This window comes from Gekko japonicus, unplaced genomic scaffold (assembly GCF_001447785.1).
Source record: "Gekko japonicus isolate JY-2015 unplaced genomic scaffold, Gekko_japonicus_V1.1 scaffold2761, whole genome shotgun sequence".
Taxonomy (NCBI): domain Eukaryota; kingdom Metazoa; phylum Chordata; class Lepidosauria; order Squamata; family Gekkonidae; genus Gekko; species Gekko japonicus.
The window spans coordinates 43,511-57,667 of NW_015168738.1; the positions used below are offsets into that span (position 1 = coordinate 43,511).

General features: G+C 45.7%; 1 protein-coding gene across 1 annotated transcript in view; it reads left to right on the plus strand.

Annotated features, from left to right (window-relative positions):
• The window catches only part of LOC107114176 (transcription intermediary factor 1-alpha-like), a 69,091-nt gene that overhangs the window by 29,362 nt on the left and 25,572 nt on the right, over window positions 1-14,157 (plus strand). The window contains exons 5-7 of the mRNA XM_015415614.1: window positions 3,866-3,998; window positions 7,469-7,585; window positions 8,578-8,692. Coding sequence (XP_015271100.1) covers window positions 3,866-3,998; window positions 7,469-7,585; window positions 8,578-8,692 — 365 coding nt within the window. The remainder of the gene's footprint in view (window positions 1-3,865; window positions 3,999-7,468; window positions 7,586-8,577; window positions 8,693-14,157) is intronic.

A 14,157-nucleotide genomic window follows, 5' to 3' on the forward strand; every position in this document is an offset into this window, starting at 1 on the left:
TTGTCTCACCACTCTTGAAGTAACTTGTAGAAGAGACAAGAATGACAGCCCTTTGGGTTCCTGTGAAAACAGAAGTTGGAACAAGGAGGCGGGAGCGTACCCCTCTCTCTCTTGACCCAATCTCCATGGCACCCGGTTTCTCCTTTTATGTCTTTTTTCCTCGCCTATCCTGTTTCCCTGTTTAACCAATCAGAAGCCCTGACCTTTAAATTGTTTTTTAATCAATTAGAATCGTTAATATTATCTCATCTGACCTTTAAACAAAATAGTTGTTATTTGCTTCCGGTTGATGGCGGCACTCTAGCAGACTCACCTCCCGGACCTCCTGGGGGTGAAGCTGTGCTCCAACCGAAGGAGGGGCTGTGCAGGCTCACTACTCCCCCAGGGACCCGGCTGAAGGGACCCTGGCCATGGAGCTCTTGAGAGGTTGCCTCTTCGACGGCGTAATGCCGGATAATTGAGGCACCTCTCCGCTCTGACGGTTCTTCGTGCTGAGAGACCGAATGGACTAAATGACGCTGGCCGGGGCAAGCGCAGGAGATCGAGCGTTAGAAATGGAGTGTAAACGATGTCCGTGGACTGATTATGAACGTGAGTTAAGCATTGATTAAAAAGAAAAGAAGCTCCCCACCCCCACCCCACGGAACAGAAGATAAGGCGAGCGGGGGAGGGACGCCTCCCAAGCGCATAGACTTTAGAGCGAATGGGGGGGGAGCGGATGTATAAACGGTTAAAACTGCTAAGGAGTACTTACCAAGGTGAATGCACATATTCAGAGACTCAAAAAGTTTGCGAAAGTAAACAAAGCGAAAAAGATGGCAGGAAAGAGGACGGAGAAAGAGAAACATCTGAAATCGAAAGTAACTGAGAGCCCAAAACCGCAAGGAGCCAACGAGCCGGCAAAGACTTTGGCAGACTCTATGCGCCACCTGCTAGACCAAATGAATAATCTCAAAGCGCAGATGACATCAATGACCCAGTGTATCACCACTCAACAAAATCAGATAAGCGAGACTCTGAAAATGATGAATCAAACAAATGAGAAGGTGAAAGAAGTGGACGCCACTACCCAAAAGGTGAAGAAGAAAGTACAAAAACTGGGAAAGAAGCAAGTTTCTACAGAAGAGCAGTTGCTACAATTACAAATGGAAAAGGCTAATATGATCCTTCACTTTCAGGACATGCCAGAGACTAAGGGAGAGAATCTGAAGGAAATGATGAGTGTAATACTGGCCCCAGTGACAGAGATGAAGGTGGAATCTTTGCTAAGCTAAATGGATGTGGCCTATAGGTCATATTCAGGATACATAAAGAAAAATAATCTGCCTGGGGAAATTGTCGTAAGATTCTCAAAGAGGCATGTAAGGGATGCAATCCTGAAAGCAGTATCTGGAGCACCCCTGAGAGCTGGGGAGAGTGTTATCAGAGTACTGAAGGCTATTCCATTTGAAATAAGACAGCGGAGAAAGAAATATAAAGACCTTGTTCTTTTTCTTCAAACAAATTCAGTTGGATATAGATGGCTAATTCTAGAAAGCGTCACCTTCAAAATCAAGGATAAAAAAGAAAAGATTGACTCTGTTCTGAAAGCGAGAGAATTTTAAAGAGTCCAGCTGGGAGGGCCAGAGGAGGAAGGAAAAGAAGGGGATAGCAAGTCCAGTGGCGAGCTGGACTCGGTCAGAGAAAGGGGCAGCAGCTCCTAAAAGTCCTTATACGTTGCGGAAGAGACTGGACGAAAAGAAGTGAAGGCTGAAGGACTCTGAATTGTGCCTTTGAAAAATTTTGAATTGAGGTGCTTTGGGGTATTTCCTTATATCAGTTAAATTTAAGATTTGGGAAAAGTTAACAGAATATGTGATTCAGTTTGTAATGAGATTAATATGATTAAGACTAGATGTTTGTTCAAGCTGATTAGAAGATCTCCTCTCTTGGGTTTTTAGTCAGTAGTGGGTATCTTTTCTTTATCCCCTAAATGTAGTCCCCTCCCTTATTTCTGTTATAGTTTGTAGTTTTAATAAAAATGCAATAAAAAATTCCCCATTGGGGAGCAAAAAAAAAAGTTGTTATTACTGCCTTGTTTTTTCCGGGGTTTCCCATCTTTGGAGTTCCCCTTCCTCGCCAGGGTCATCTTGACCCTGTGTGGATGGTCATGCAATGTCTTTACATAAGGTTTCTTGTGCCAAAACTCCCTAATTTGGAAATATTTAGTTCTAATGTCCATCCCTGATTCTGGAAAACACCTTACTTCCCTGACATAGCTAAAACTCCCCTAAACTCTTATATGATTATGTTAGCTAATACTCTTCCATATAGATGTGATATAAAGTAAATGAGGTAAATATAAGTTAATGCAAGGTCCTGTCCATACGAGGCCTTTTGGGCCGGGAGCAGGACGGAACGGGGGCGGAGCAAATGGGCGCGATCCCACCGCAACATCTGGGAAGCGTACCGTCTCCGTCCCTTCCAGCGCTGCTCCGCACCAAAAAAGAACCACCTACCGAGGTGGTTCTTTTCGAAGGGCCGCAGCAACGCTGACCGTGGGATCGCCAGCGCAAGGACTCCTGGCCCGGCTCTTGGCCGAACTGCGCATGTGTGAGCATGCGCAGTTCGCCAGGCTCCCCTCCCCACCGTCGCTTTCTCCCCAGCATCTGATCGTGCCGGGGAGCGACGGCGCCGCGGCTTGGGGGATCCGTGAGATCCCGCGGCGCTGTCTCAACTTTGCTGCGGCTCACATTAGCCGCAGTTCGAGCGTCCTTTTCCCTGCCGTGTGGCAGGGACCCAAGTCAACCTGAGAGCAAAAAGGGAATTAAAGCATCTCTCTCTATGCAGGAGTTTTCTTCAGCAATACCACAGTCACAGCTCTCCTCTCGTCTTGGTGTTGATAATACATTTCGGCCACTGTATATTCAGTCCAGCTGTTGTATAGTTAGTTCAGCAATTATTTACTTAAATAAGTAAATTTGTTTGCTAATAAGAAAAACAATTATGTCCTGCCAGAAGGACATCTGGTATTGCAACATGAACCAGCAAAAATTTTCAGATCTTTGAGCAAAACGGCTTTTCTGAACCAAAGTTCTCTCAAGCCTTTTCAACCAGGCCTCACATGGTCTTGTTTGAAAGACAGGCATACATAAGAGGCATTTACCTGGATCCTTACAAAGGTTCTGAATAGATTACCCTGGGAGACTGGCATGGGTGGGATTTACCCTAACAGAAGTGACTTCACCACATTGTAGGCTGCTCTGGGATTCATCTGAAACTCTATGGTAAAAGCCATAGAGTTTTGAATGAATCCTAAGGTTTTCTGCAGCATGGTGATGTCACTTCCAGTTATGTATCCAGAAGTGATGTTGCAGGATGCGATTTTATCCTCCCCCATTCTGCCCGTCGGCCCTTTCAAGCAGTAGTGGGGGATGAAAACTGAGGGCGAGAGATCAGCCACCAAAGCAGAGTTGAGCCATGGGGTATATTTTAGGAGTTTTATGAGGAGATGGTATTTGAGTACCCATGGAATAGTTTTCCAGACCTTAAAGATCTGGCTTCATATTTAGATTCTTTTTGCTTGAATCTGGCTCGTTAAATCCTCTGGCGATACACATTCAGTCCTGTCCTAAAGATTAAATCTACCGCTTTTGTTCACTCCTTGCTACCCCTCCTTAGTTTGGCATTAAGTTGTAGGGTACGATACTAGTGGTATAGAAGTTGCTGTTAGGCAGTTTGCACTGGGGGAGAAAAGGCCCTTTTCAAACTGTGAAAAGCTGAGAATATTAGAGTCCTGCACTACAAAAGGTGATGGGTTCATAAATATATTATTTCTCAGCTTTAACAGAAAGCCGATAAATGTGTTTTTTCTTTTGTTTTCCAGAGGCTTTTGGTGCAACTCGTAAGCAACCTGTGTTCTGCCCTTATCACAAAAAGGAGCAGCTGAAGCTCTATTGTGAGACTTGTGACAAACTGACGTGTCGGGATTGCCAGTTGCTGGAACACAAAAACCACAGGTACAAAACTAACCTACATCTATGTGACAAGTTAATTTTTCTTCCCATATTTCTCTCTTCCCACCAGATTAGGTGGGAGCTTGTTTGTTGTTACTAACACCAGCTAAGTTTTAAGGGACAAAAAACTGGAAGAAAAGCAATTGATCTTAAGCTGGTATGATAAAAGTTGTTCTTCTTAATTCCTGTTTTCATGGCTGGAGTAATAAATCGCCAGCCATCACACACTAAAAGGGAAGCCTAAGATTTGCTACCTGGGTTACAAGGTGGTTTTACTACACATCCCAAAAATTAGACTTGCAAAGTTATTGTTTATCTTCATTTCTTAGTAACAAAGAAGACTGAACTTCTAATTAGCGTCCTGCTTAAGCAAAGGAAAAATCAATTCAGCTCTCAGATCTTTAGTTTTTAACTAAACATTAGGAAGAACTTCCTGATAGAGCAGTTCCTCAGTGGAACAGGCTTCCTTGGAGAGAGCCAGTTTGGTGTAGTGGTTAAGTGCGCGGACTCTAATCTGGGAGAACTGGGTTTGATTCCCAACTCCTCCACTTGCAGCTGCTGGATGACCTTGGGCAAGCCATAGTTCTGTCAGAGGTGTTCTTGAAAAAGAGCAGTTTCTGTCAGAGCTCTCTCAGTCCTAACTACCTCACAGGCAATGCTCCCTCTAAGCTGTGGAGTCTTGTGAGCAAAAATCGTATTTTGTGAGCTACTGGCATTAAAATGATGAGCCAGTGATTTGGCTACTGCATCAATTAGTTTGCTCTGGAGCCCTCCTTCCTAAGCGAAGGCAAAAATGTGTGAGCAGGAGGCTAAAAACCTGTGAGCTAGCCCACACTAACTCAGCTTAGAGGGAACACTGCTCACAGGGTGTCTATTGTGGGGAGGGGAAGGGAAAGGACTTCGTAAGCCGCTCTGAGACTCCCTTGGGTAGTGAAGTGCAGGGTATAAATCCAGTCTCCTCCTCCTCCTCCTCCTCCTCCTCCTCCTCTTGGGATGTGGTAGGCTCTCCTTCTTTGGAGGTTTTCGAACAGAGGCTAGATGGCCATTTCATGATCTGGGCTATGCCAGTAGAGGCCTACTAGGCCCAAGGAGCCTGGCTAGCAGTAGGTGAGGCTGGGCCTACAACTCCCAGAACCCCCTGGGAGGTTTTGGAGCCAAAATGGACCAATAGGAAAAGAGGAGGGCTGGGAATAAAAGTATGGAGCAGCAGGAAGAGCTGTTCTTTCTTCCAGAGGGCAGAGCCCCTCATCCTGAGGACAGGATGAGTAGTGTAAGGCCACTTGAGATAGTGAGCTAGGGACAGTATATATTTAGACGCATTAGGGCATTTGATTTCTTTTCACCCACTTACTGTTATTATTCTGCACCTTGTTTGACCTCCTATAAAATAAACCTTTTTCTTGTTTCGCTCTGCCTGGTCCTCACGCCTATTATTCAGCCAAAAGGGAGGTCTGAAGGTCTTGGGAGGGTACTCTGGGCCTTCTCAAGGGAAACTAAATCCAGAGTGGTGGCAGCATCAGGTGACACCCCCACCTGAGTCGTGACAGGCCATCTGACAGCAATGCGGATTATGCGAACTTAGGCAGTTCATGAGAGGGAGGGCAGGAAGGGTTGCATCAATGCTTAGTTCTTGTGGCCCTTTCTTACACGCCCAGGGAAATGCTGGTTGCCACTTGAAAAAGGCTTTGATTTGTAATGAATGTAAACTCAGCAAAAGTGTACTGTAAAAGACTCTTTAGATTGAGCTCAGTTTTTATAAACTACAAAAAAGCAACACTTACTGGATAAGTAGAGTTTATAGTAGTCATTGCCAGCTTTATAATGAAATATCCAAACCAGAGGTCGATTCGGGGGGGATCGCGGAGGATCGCAGTTCCCCCGGGTGAGGTGCGGGGGGCGGGGCACACGACAAAGTCCCGCCCCCTGCTTCCGGCCACCCCACTTCCGGCCCTCATTTAGCCAGGAGGAGGCAGGAGAAGAGGGAGGGTAAGTTGCTTTCTCCCCGCCTCTCCCCACCCCTGCCTGCCTGAGGCCAGGGAGGGCCTTGGCGGGCCTTCCTCGCACTCCCGCCGGCCTTGCAGGTCCACTGCCGGGCCTTATGATGTCAGGGGGTGTGGCATATGCTAATGAGCTATGCTAATGAGTTCCCCTAGCTCTTTTTCTACGAAATGACCCCTAATCCAAACAATAATGCAGTGCAACTGAAAAATAGTCTTCTTAACACTCTATAGCGCATAGTTGTGAGTTCTGTTTTGTACATTTGGTATTTCTTACTGCTGTAAACTGATTGAACTAAATTTTCAAAAATCCCAATGTGTTGCAAACTGGCTTTCAATAATTTATAAGTAAACTATGGTACTCTCTCAGAGCAGCCTCATTTTTACTTCTTCTGAAACATAGCAGACATTTTAAAGCATTCAGCATAATCTGGCTAACAGTCATGTGCATCATTTTGATTTTCTCCTTCTACAATTCAAATGAGCTATTTTTCAGTAACTTGAAAGCCAGTACAAATTCTCCAAACTAACCTTGAACTGGGTTTTATGGTAATATGCCATACAATTTTAGGATTTGTGCTTCGTCACCAATTATTATATTTCTAGATCTTGCTGTTTATGACTCCAATTGCAAAACCAGTAAAGCCAATAAATAAATATTTCTAGATCAGTTTTAACTATTTACCAAACATGAGATGATTTCATAATCCAAAGTGCTAAAACATTTCCCAAAGGAAGCTATGCATACCAATGAATATATTGCTGAGTAAATCATACGAAATATGTCAATAAACAGTAACCATAATAAACAGACAGACAACCTTTATTGGCATATCAGAGATAAAAGTATATGAAAATTTAGGAATACATCAAAAATGTGGCTGTCATACAAACAAACAGCAAGGAAAAAAAAACCTGATCAGTTTATAGGTTCCCTGATTTGAATTGCAGATTGAAGAAAACAGGCAACATTAAAAGTTATGGAAGAATTTTGCCCCGAGAGTAGCAACTGGACTTTGACACTCTCAGGGAGTAAAAAGAAGGGGGTCTAGAAATTTATCCCGGGTCTTAGTATAAAATGGGCAATTTGAAAGAACATGGGCAACAGGTTCAATGGCACCCTGACTACAAGGGCATTGTCTAAGTTCATACGGGATTTTATGGCATCTTCCAGAGAAGACAGCCAATGGCAATACGTTAAATCTGGCTAACATAAATGCCCTTCTTTGATGGGGGTCAGTTAAAGAGCAAAAATGAGTAGCTGTCTGGCCCAGTGTCTGGGGTAATCCCAGATGAATTGGAGAACAAGTTTTCCTAGCAGCCTCAGTACAGTAACCACAATAAATATTAAAAAAACTTACTGATACGTGTCTTGCATTATTTTAATTGTTGATGCCCCAAGGTCACTTCTTTTTTTCTTTTTTTTAGCAATGTAGTATTTCTGTTATCTACTTGGTGTGTATATTCTTACTGCAGGTACCAGTTTATAGAAGAAGCCTTTCAGAATCAAAAGGTGGTGATTGATATGCTTATTACGAAGCTGATGGAGAAAAGTAAATACGTAAAAAATACAGACGAGCAGATTCAGAATAGGTATTTATCTTGTTTTATAGTAGTAAAATAGCACTTGATGAATTATGGGGAATTGATTGAGTTTGGTAAACTTGTTTTTATTCAACCCTGCCTTTCCACCCAAATAGCGCCCCCCAAGGTGCCAAACATTAAAAATTGCATAGAATCTCCCAGGCTTGAACACATAGCGGTTAACCCCTCAGGGAGGGGGCTGTGGCTCAGTGTTAGAACATCTGCTTGGCATGCAGAAGGTCGCAGGTTCAGTCCCCAGAATCTCCGGTTAAAAGAGCTGGCACTAGGTGATGTGAAAGATTTCTGCCCAAGACCCTGGAGAGCTGCTGTCAGTCGCTAAGTAGACAATACTGACTTTGGTGGTCTGATTCATTATAAGGCAGCTTCGTGTTCATGATTTGTCATTTATGTCTGGAGCCTGCTTTTATATTTAAGCTATTTATAAAATCCTTTAAAAAGTTTTAATCTAGGGCAAAAACTAGAACTTCTCGGTCCTAAAATAGCTTACAGTCTAAAAGTAGAAGAGAGATTATAGGAATGGGAAATGTAGTAGGAATACACAAATAATAGACGAGGGAAAAGATATGATTTGATGTGCTTTTTCTAAAAATATAGGAAGATAGATTTGTTTTGAAATATTTCTCACATATGGAATAGTAAAGGGATCTGTGGAACGAGATTGCCTTCTGATGGCAAGGGAAGTTAATTTGCTGGTATTCTATAGGTTTTATGTTTATGGCTTGCATAATCAGACAGTTTTTATTTTCTAAGAGTAATGCTTTTCCAAAGAGCCAGGCAGTGAGCAAAATGCGGCAAAAGCTATTAGCAACAAAGTCCCCTTGAAATTGATGGCATTTTAGTTGTTACCGAGTCCCATCCTACAGATACTTATGCAACTTAGTTAGGACTAAATTTTCCTGGATCATCTTCAGAATAAGTTCTGGTATTTTTCTTTTGCTGACTGTATTAAATAGCATTTCTGCTTTGTTTGCATTTTACAGGATCCTTGAAGTGGATCAGAATCAAAAGCGGGTAGAACAGGACGTTAAAATTGCTATTTTCACATTGATGGTAGAAGTGAATAAGAAGGGGAAAGCTCTTCTGCATCAGCTAGAGGTAAATTCCTCTGTTTGGGGGGCAGTAAGGAGACCCTGCGATGGAACGTTGTAGATGAGTTTCCTAATAAACAGTGAAGAATTCTGGAATACTTCCAAGACATGGGTGTCAATATCTAGAAACTGGCACAGTTTACAAATACTTTCTCATTCTTTTGGGAATATTTCCACTCTCTCCTAGGATTGCCAGCTCTGGGTCGGGAAATCCCTGGAGATTTAGGGGTGGAGCCCGGGGGCGGTGGGGTTTGGGGAGGGGAGGGACCTCAGCAGGGTATAATGGCAGAGAGTCCACCCTCCAGTGCAGCCATTCTTTCCGGGGGTGGAAAAGAAAACAAACAACCGTGATATATGATGCCACAAAAGCCTCCAAAGACTAGAAATGTCTTTTACCAATATTCAGTTTACTGGATGCAATTCAAACGCCATCAACACCAACGAATCATGCATATCATCTCGTTTCGTGTACAACTTTGTCAAAGTGAATAGCGTTGAAATACCTACATTTAATTACAAAAATATATAATTCTATTATTAGTATTAATGTTGGCAAGAAAATAGCACAAGGCTGTACAAACAACTGACTGTTATAGAACATACAAGATTAAACCATTTAACAAACTCACGTAGTATTTCATAGTGACATTCTTCAAAATCCATCAGTGTAATGTCAATTCATTCTTCCTATTTACTAAAGCCCATAATTGCTGCCAGCCGGCTGTTTGTCAGACAAGACAGAACTATTTTACCTGGGACAAACAAACAGTTCTGTTTTGTCAAATGGGTTGACTGTTGGGAAGGCAGCAATTACTGATGTGTCTGAAAGGGTAAAAGTTTGTAAAACCTCATTTGGTTTTTCTACTCCTCAGGGCATTACTGCCTTTGTAAATGGGTTTTGTCCCTTTAAGATGCAGGTCTGACAGTAAACTGAATATTGGAAAAAGAAATTTCTAGTTTTTGGAGACTTTTCTGGCATAATATATCATGGTTGTTTGTTTTCTTTTCCACTTCCTTCCCGTGATCTCTCTCGTTGGTTTGCATTCTCTCCAGGGGGACTGATCTCTGTAGTCTGGAAATCAGCTGTAATTCTGGAAGATCTCCAGGCCCCATTTGGAGTTTGAGAACTCAACCTAGGCTGCTTTCAGTGGGATGTTTTGATATTTTGTCTGAAGAGTGCTTTTCAGATATATGTATTACACAGATCTTCGACGTGGTCTCTGTGCTTCACACCCATGGGATCTAGTGCGCACGCGCTGGATCGTTCAGTGCTGTAGCAAGCTCTTTTAATGGATTTTCATGCCCAGTCCCTCGGGCATGCGCAGGAACCCCACCACGCATGCCCAGAGGGGTGGGCATGGACATCCCGCCAGTTCCTTTCTTACTGCCGCGTTGGAAAGACCTCTTTCTTCGTTGGTCTGATCGGTTCGCGGTTCGCTTTTGCTTCACAGCTCTTAGGAAGCATTTCCATTCTTTATTTTATCTTTTTTAGTGATTTGTTCTTTAAAAAACTTAAAAAGAAAAAACCTTTATTTTCTTCTGAGGGGAATTTATCTCAGGCCTTCGGGCCACCCACCCACCCCAACCGTTCTCGCCATTTCTCTTCTTATGGAGAAGAAGTGGGGATTTTTCAATAGATGCAAACGTTGTGGTAGCAAACTTGCTCCTCCTGACCATCATACCCTCTGCATTTTTTGCCTTGGAGAGTCTCACAAGCCAGAGTCCTGTCGTCACTGCGCTCGCTTCTCTAACCAAATGAGAAAGAACCACGCTGCGCGCCTTAAAGTGGCGCTGCTTGAATCAGCCCTTGCTCCTGCCTCAGCGATGGAGGAGAGACTGTCTACATCAACAGCTCCGGCATCGAGACCTGCCTTTAATGTCGACCGCCTGATACCGAAGCCCTCGACATCGAAGACACGATCGTCCACCTCCATGCCAATCAAAAAGAAGGCTAAGGCAAGTACAGAGCATAAGTCCGCGAAGAAGGGCACCTCCAAGTCACTTAAGGCGGCAAAGAAGGGGAAGGAAGCGGTGCCTGCACTGGGTGATGCCCCTATAGTGCCTTCCGCTCCAACAGCAGTATCGATATCGGAGGCCCAAGTCCCTCCACCGATACTGACCATCCATGTATTGGACTCCCCTGTCCACCAAATGGAGCCTCCTTACTCCGACATCGAAACGGTAGAGCTCCTAAGTCATCAGATGGATGCAGAGCATTCTCCGTCTCCTTCTCCGTCGTCGACATCAACGGTATTGGAAGCTCCCGACATCGATCCACGTCGGCACTGATATACCTCATGTGTTACGCAGCATCACCCTCCACGTCTGCACACTCAATCCGTCGATATCGACAGCCGACATTACAGGGACACTTCTTACAGACAAGCTACTGCCTTGTCTCCCAGACGTCCACGGTCCAGAAGCTGCTCCCCCAGAGTCTTCCTACCTCCCCCACCGCCAACTGTCATGGGATCAACGATAGTTGAGGTACCTCTACAGGACTTATCCACCGTCCATGCCGTGGTTGACTCCAGCGGGCTATTCTGATTGGGATTCCTACTCGGCCCACTCGGTTCATAGGTCGAGATCCCCACACAAGTCGAGACCTTCGGCATCTCTGTTTCGTCCTCCTATAGTCGATCCGCCCCACCATACTCTGGAACCAAATCGTCCACTCAATCCTCCGGTCACTCCAAACCCTGCCGTTCCTGTCGTCCAACCGAAACCAGTACCTTCTCAACAGGACACTTCGGTCCACACACCACAACAAGACTTCTCTGACTTCATGGAAGAGGACTCAGATACAGAGGCTTCTGAGGCTCATACCTCTCCAGACCATGCATCTCCCAACCAAGATGTTGCGGAGGACTTACCTGTATCTCCATCGGACAACCTTACCTCCTACACTCATCAATCTCCATACACACGATGGAGACCAAGAACGTCCTCCGGAGGCCAAAAACCTGCCTTCCATAAGCCAAAATTTGGCTCCGGACAACAAACTTCCTGCACCAAACCCTCCAAGCAGAGTTTTTTACTTCCCAGTCACCAAGTCAGCTCAAACCCATCTGTCACCCTTCCTTCAAAATTGGCGTCACATCACCTCGGACGAGTGGGTGCTGTCCATCTTGTCCCAGGGCTACAAAATTCAGTTCCAACAGAACCCCAATACTCCTGTCGTCATATCTACGCCCCCTTCCCCACCTCTCCTCGAGGAGGTGTCCGTCCTTCTGCAGAAGGGAGCCATCGAACAGGTACCACCACACCTCCGAGGGACGGGGTTTTATTCCCAATACTTCACAGTCCCGAAGAGAGACGGAGGCGTTCAACCCATATTAGATCTCAGGGAATTGAATCGTTTTGTGACCTACCACCGCTTCCACATGGTGTCCCTACAACAGCTCATGCCATTGCTTCGCAGACACGTCTGGATGGCCACCCTCGACGTCCAAGACGCATATTTCCACCTTACCATCCACCCCTTCCACCGCCAATACCTACGCTTTGCGATTGGTCAACAGCATTACCAGTATACGGCCCTTCCGTTAGGCCTGTCCAGCGGCCCCAGGGTCTTCACAAAAACTGTGATTGTGGTTGCAGCTTTCCTCCGTCTCCGGGGTATCTCCATCTACCCATATATAGACGACTGGCTCCTGGTAGCGCCATCCAAGAACGCCCTGGTCTCCGACGTCACAGAGACTCTGGCACTATTGGAGAATCTCGGCCTCCGAGTCAATCGACAAAAGTCCCAATTGTGTCCGGTCCAACGCATACAGTATATCGGCGCATTACTGGATTCACAGACAAGCATGGCTTACCTGCCTCACGACAGGGCAACAGATATCATCTCCTTAGCCACCGTTGTCCGTACCCAACCCTCTGTCACTGCCTTCCAAATTCAGAGGCTGCTTGGCCTGATGGCTGCGACTATGTCAGTTCTCATCTTTGCCAGACTCAAAATGCGCCCTTTACAACTCTGGTTCATCCGCAATTACAACCTGTCGCAAAACGCACACACTGTCGTCCTATCCCCTCCTCCCAGCATACAGGACTCTTTGCTTTGGTGGACTGTCACTTTGAATATCCTCCAGGGAGCGCCCTTCCACCTTCCGTCGCCCAAGCTCACCATAACGATGGGTGCTTCCCTGACTGGATGGTGTGTATACTCCATGGGCCTCTCTGTTGGAGACAAATGGGACGCACGGAGGAGGAAGCTTCACATAAACTTCCTAGAACTGCTGGCTATATGACATGGAGTAGCCAGCTTCCTACCGTTGATCAAAGGAAAATGTGTCACGGTCCTCACGGACAACACCACAGTGCTTTCCTACGTCAACAGGCAGGGAGGCACAGTGTCCCTTCGCCTATGCAACCTTGCCATCCAATTGTGGGACTTATGCATAGCCAACAATATATTCCTTGTGGCCACTCACATTCCTGGTCACATGAACGTGCAGGCAGACCATCTAAGTTGAGCGGGACTCAGCCTCCACGAGTGGGGGATGAACCCAACATACCTCCTCCCATTCTTCCACAAGTGGGGAGTTCCCCAAGTTGACGTCTTTGCCACACGAAACAACAAAAAGTGTCCTCTGTTCTGCAGTCGAGGAGGCAAAGACCCACAATCTCTGGGAGACGGCCTCCTTTACCCTTGGTCTACGGGACTCCTTTACCTGTTCCCCCCCTTACCTCTGCTTCTGAGAGTGGTCCGCAAGATTCTCAACGCCGCCGCGGACGGTATCTTGATAACTCCATGGTGGCCAAGACAACCTTGGTTTTCAACAGTCCTCGAGCTATCACAGGGAACTTACCATCAATTCCCTCCGGCTCCGGACCTCCTCCCCTGTCCTACATCACGACATACAACAACTGAAATTGACGGCATGGAGGATAATGCCACCGGCTTCTCCGCCCGTGTAAGGAATGTCCTGTTGAATTCCAGGAAACCCACTACGCGGAGGTCCTACGATTATAAATGGTGTAGGTTCTGTTCTTCGCTTGGAGATTATGTCCCTTGAGCCACCTCTGTGAGTCTCGAACGAGTTCCAATTCCTCCTCACCCTAGCTGACTTGGGACTTTCCCATTCATCGGTATGAGTTTATTTGGCCGCTCTTTCGGCCTACCATGTTTCAGTTGACGGATGTACATTATTTTCCCATCCGCTTTCTAAACGGTTTTTAAAAGGTTTGTTACACCTCTACCCTCCTGTCAAAGCTCCAGTCGCTCCTTGGGACCTTCCCCTCGTTCTCCGCCAGCTTATGCGGAAGCCATTTGAGCCGCTTGCAACATGCGATCTCAAACTCCTGGCATGGAAAACAGCCTTTTTAATTGCCATTACCTCGGCTAGGCGAGTGGGAGAACTGTTGACCTTCTGCCATGATACCCCTTTCCTGTCGTTTCTGCCAGACGGAGTCCACCTCGTCCAAGATATCTCCTTCCTGCCGAAGGTGGTGTCAGAGTTCCACCTGCAG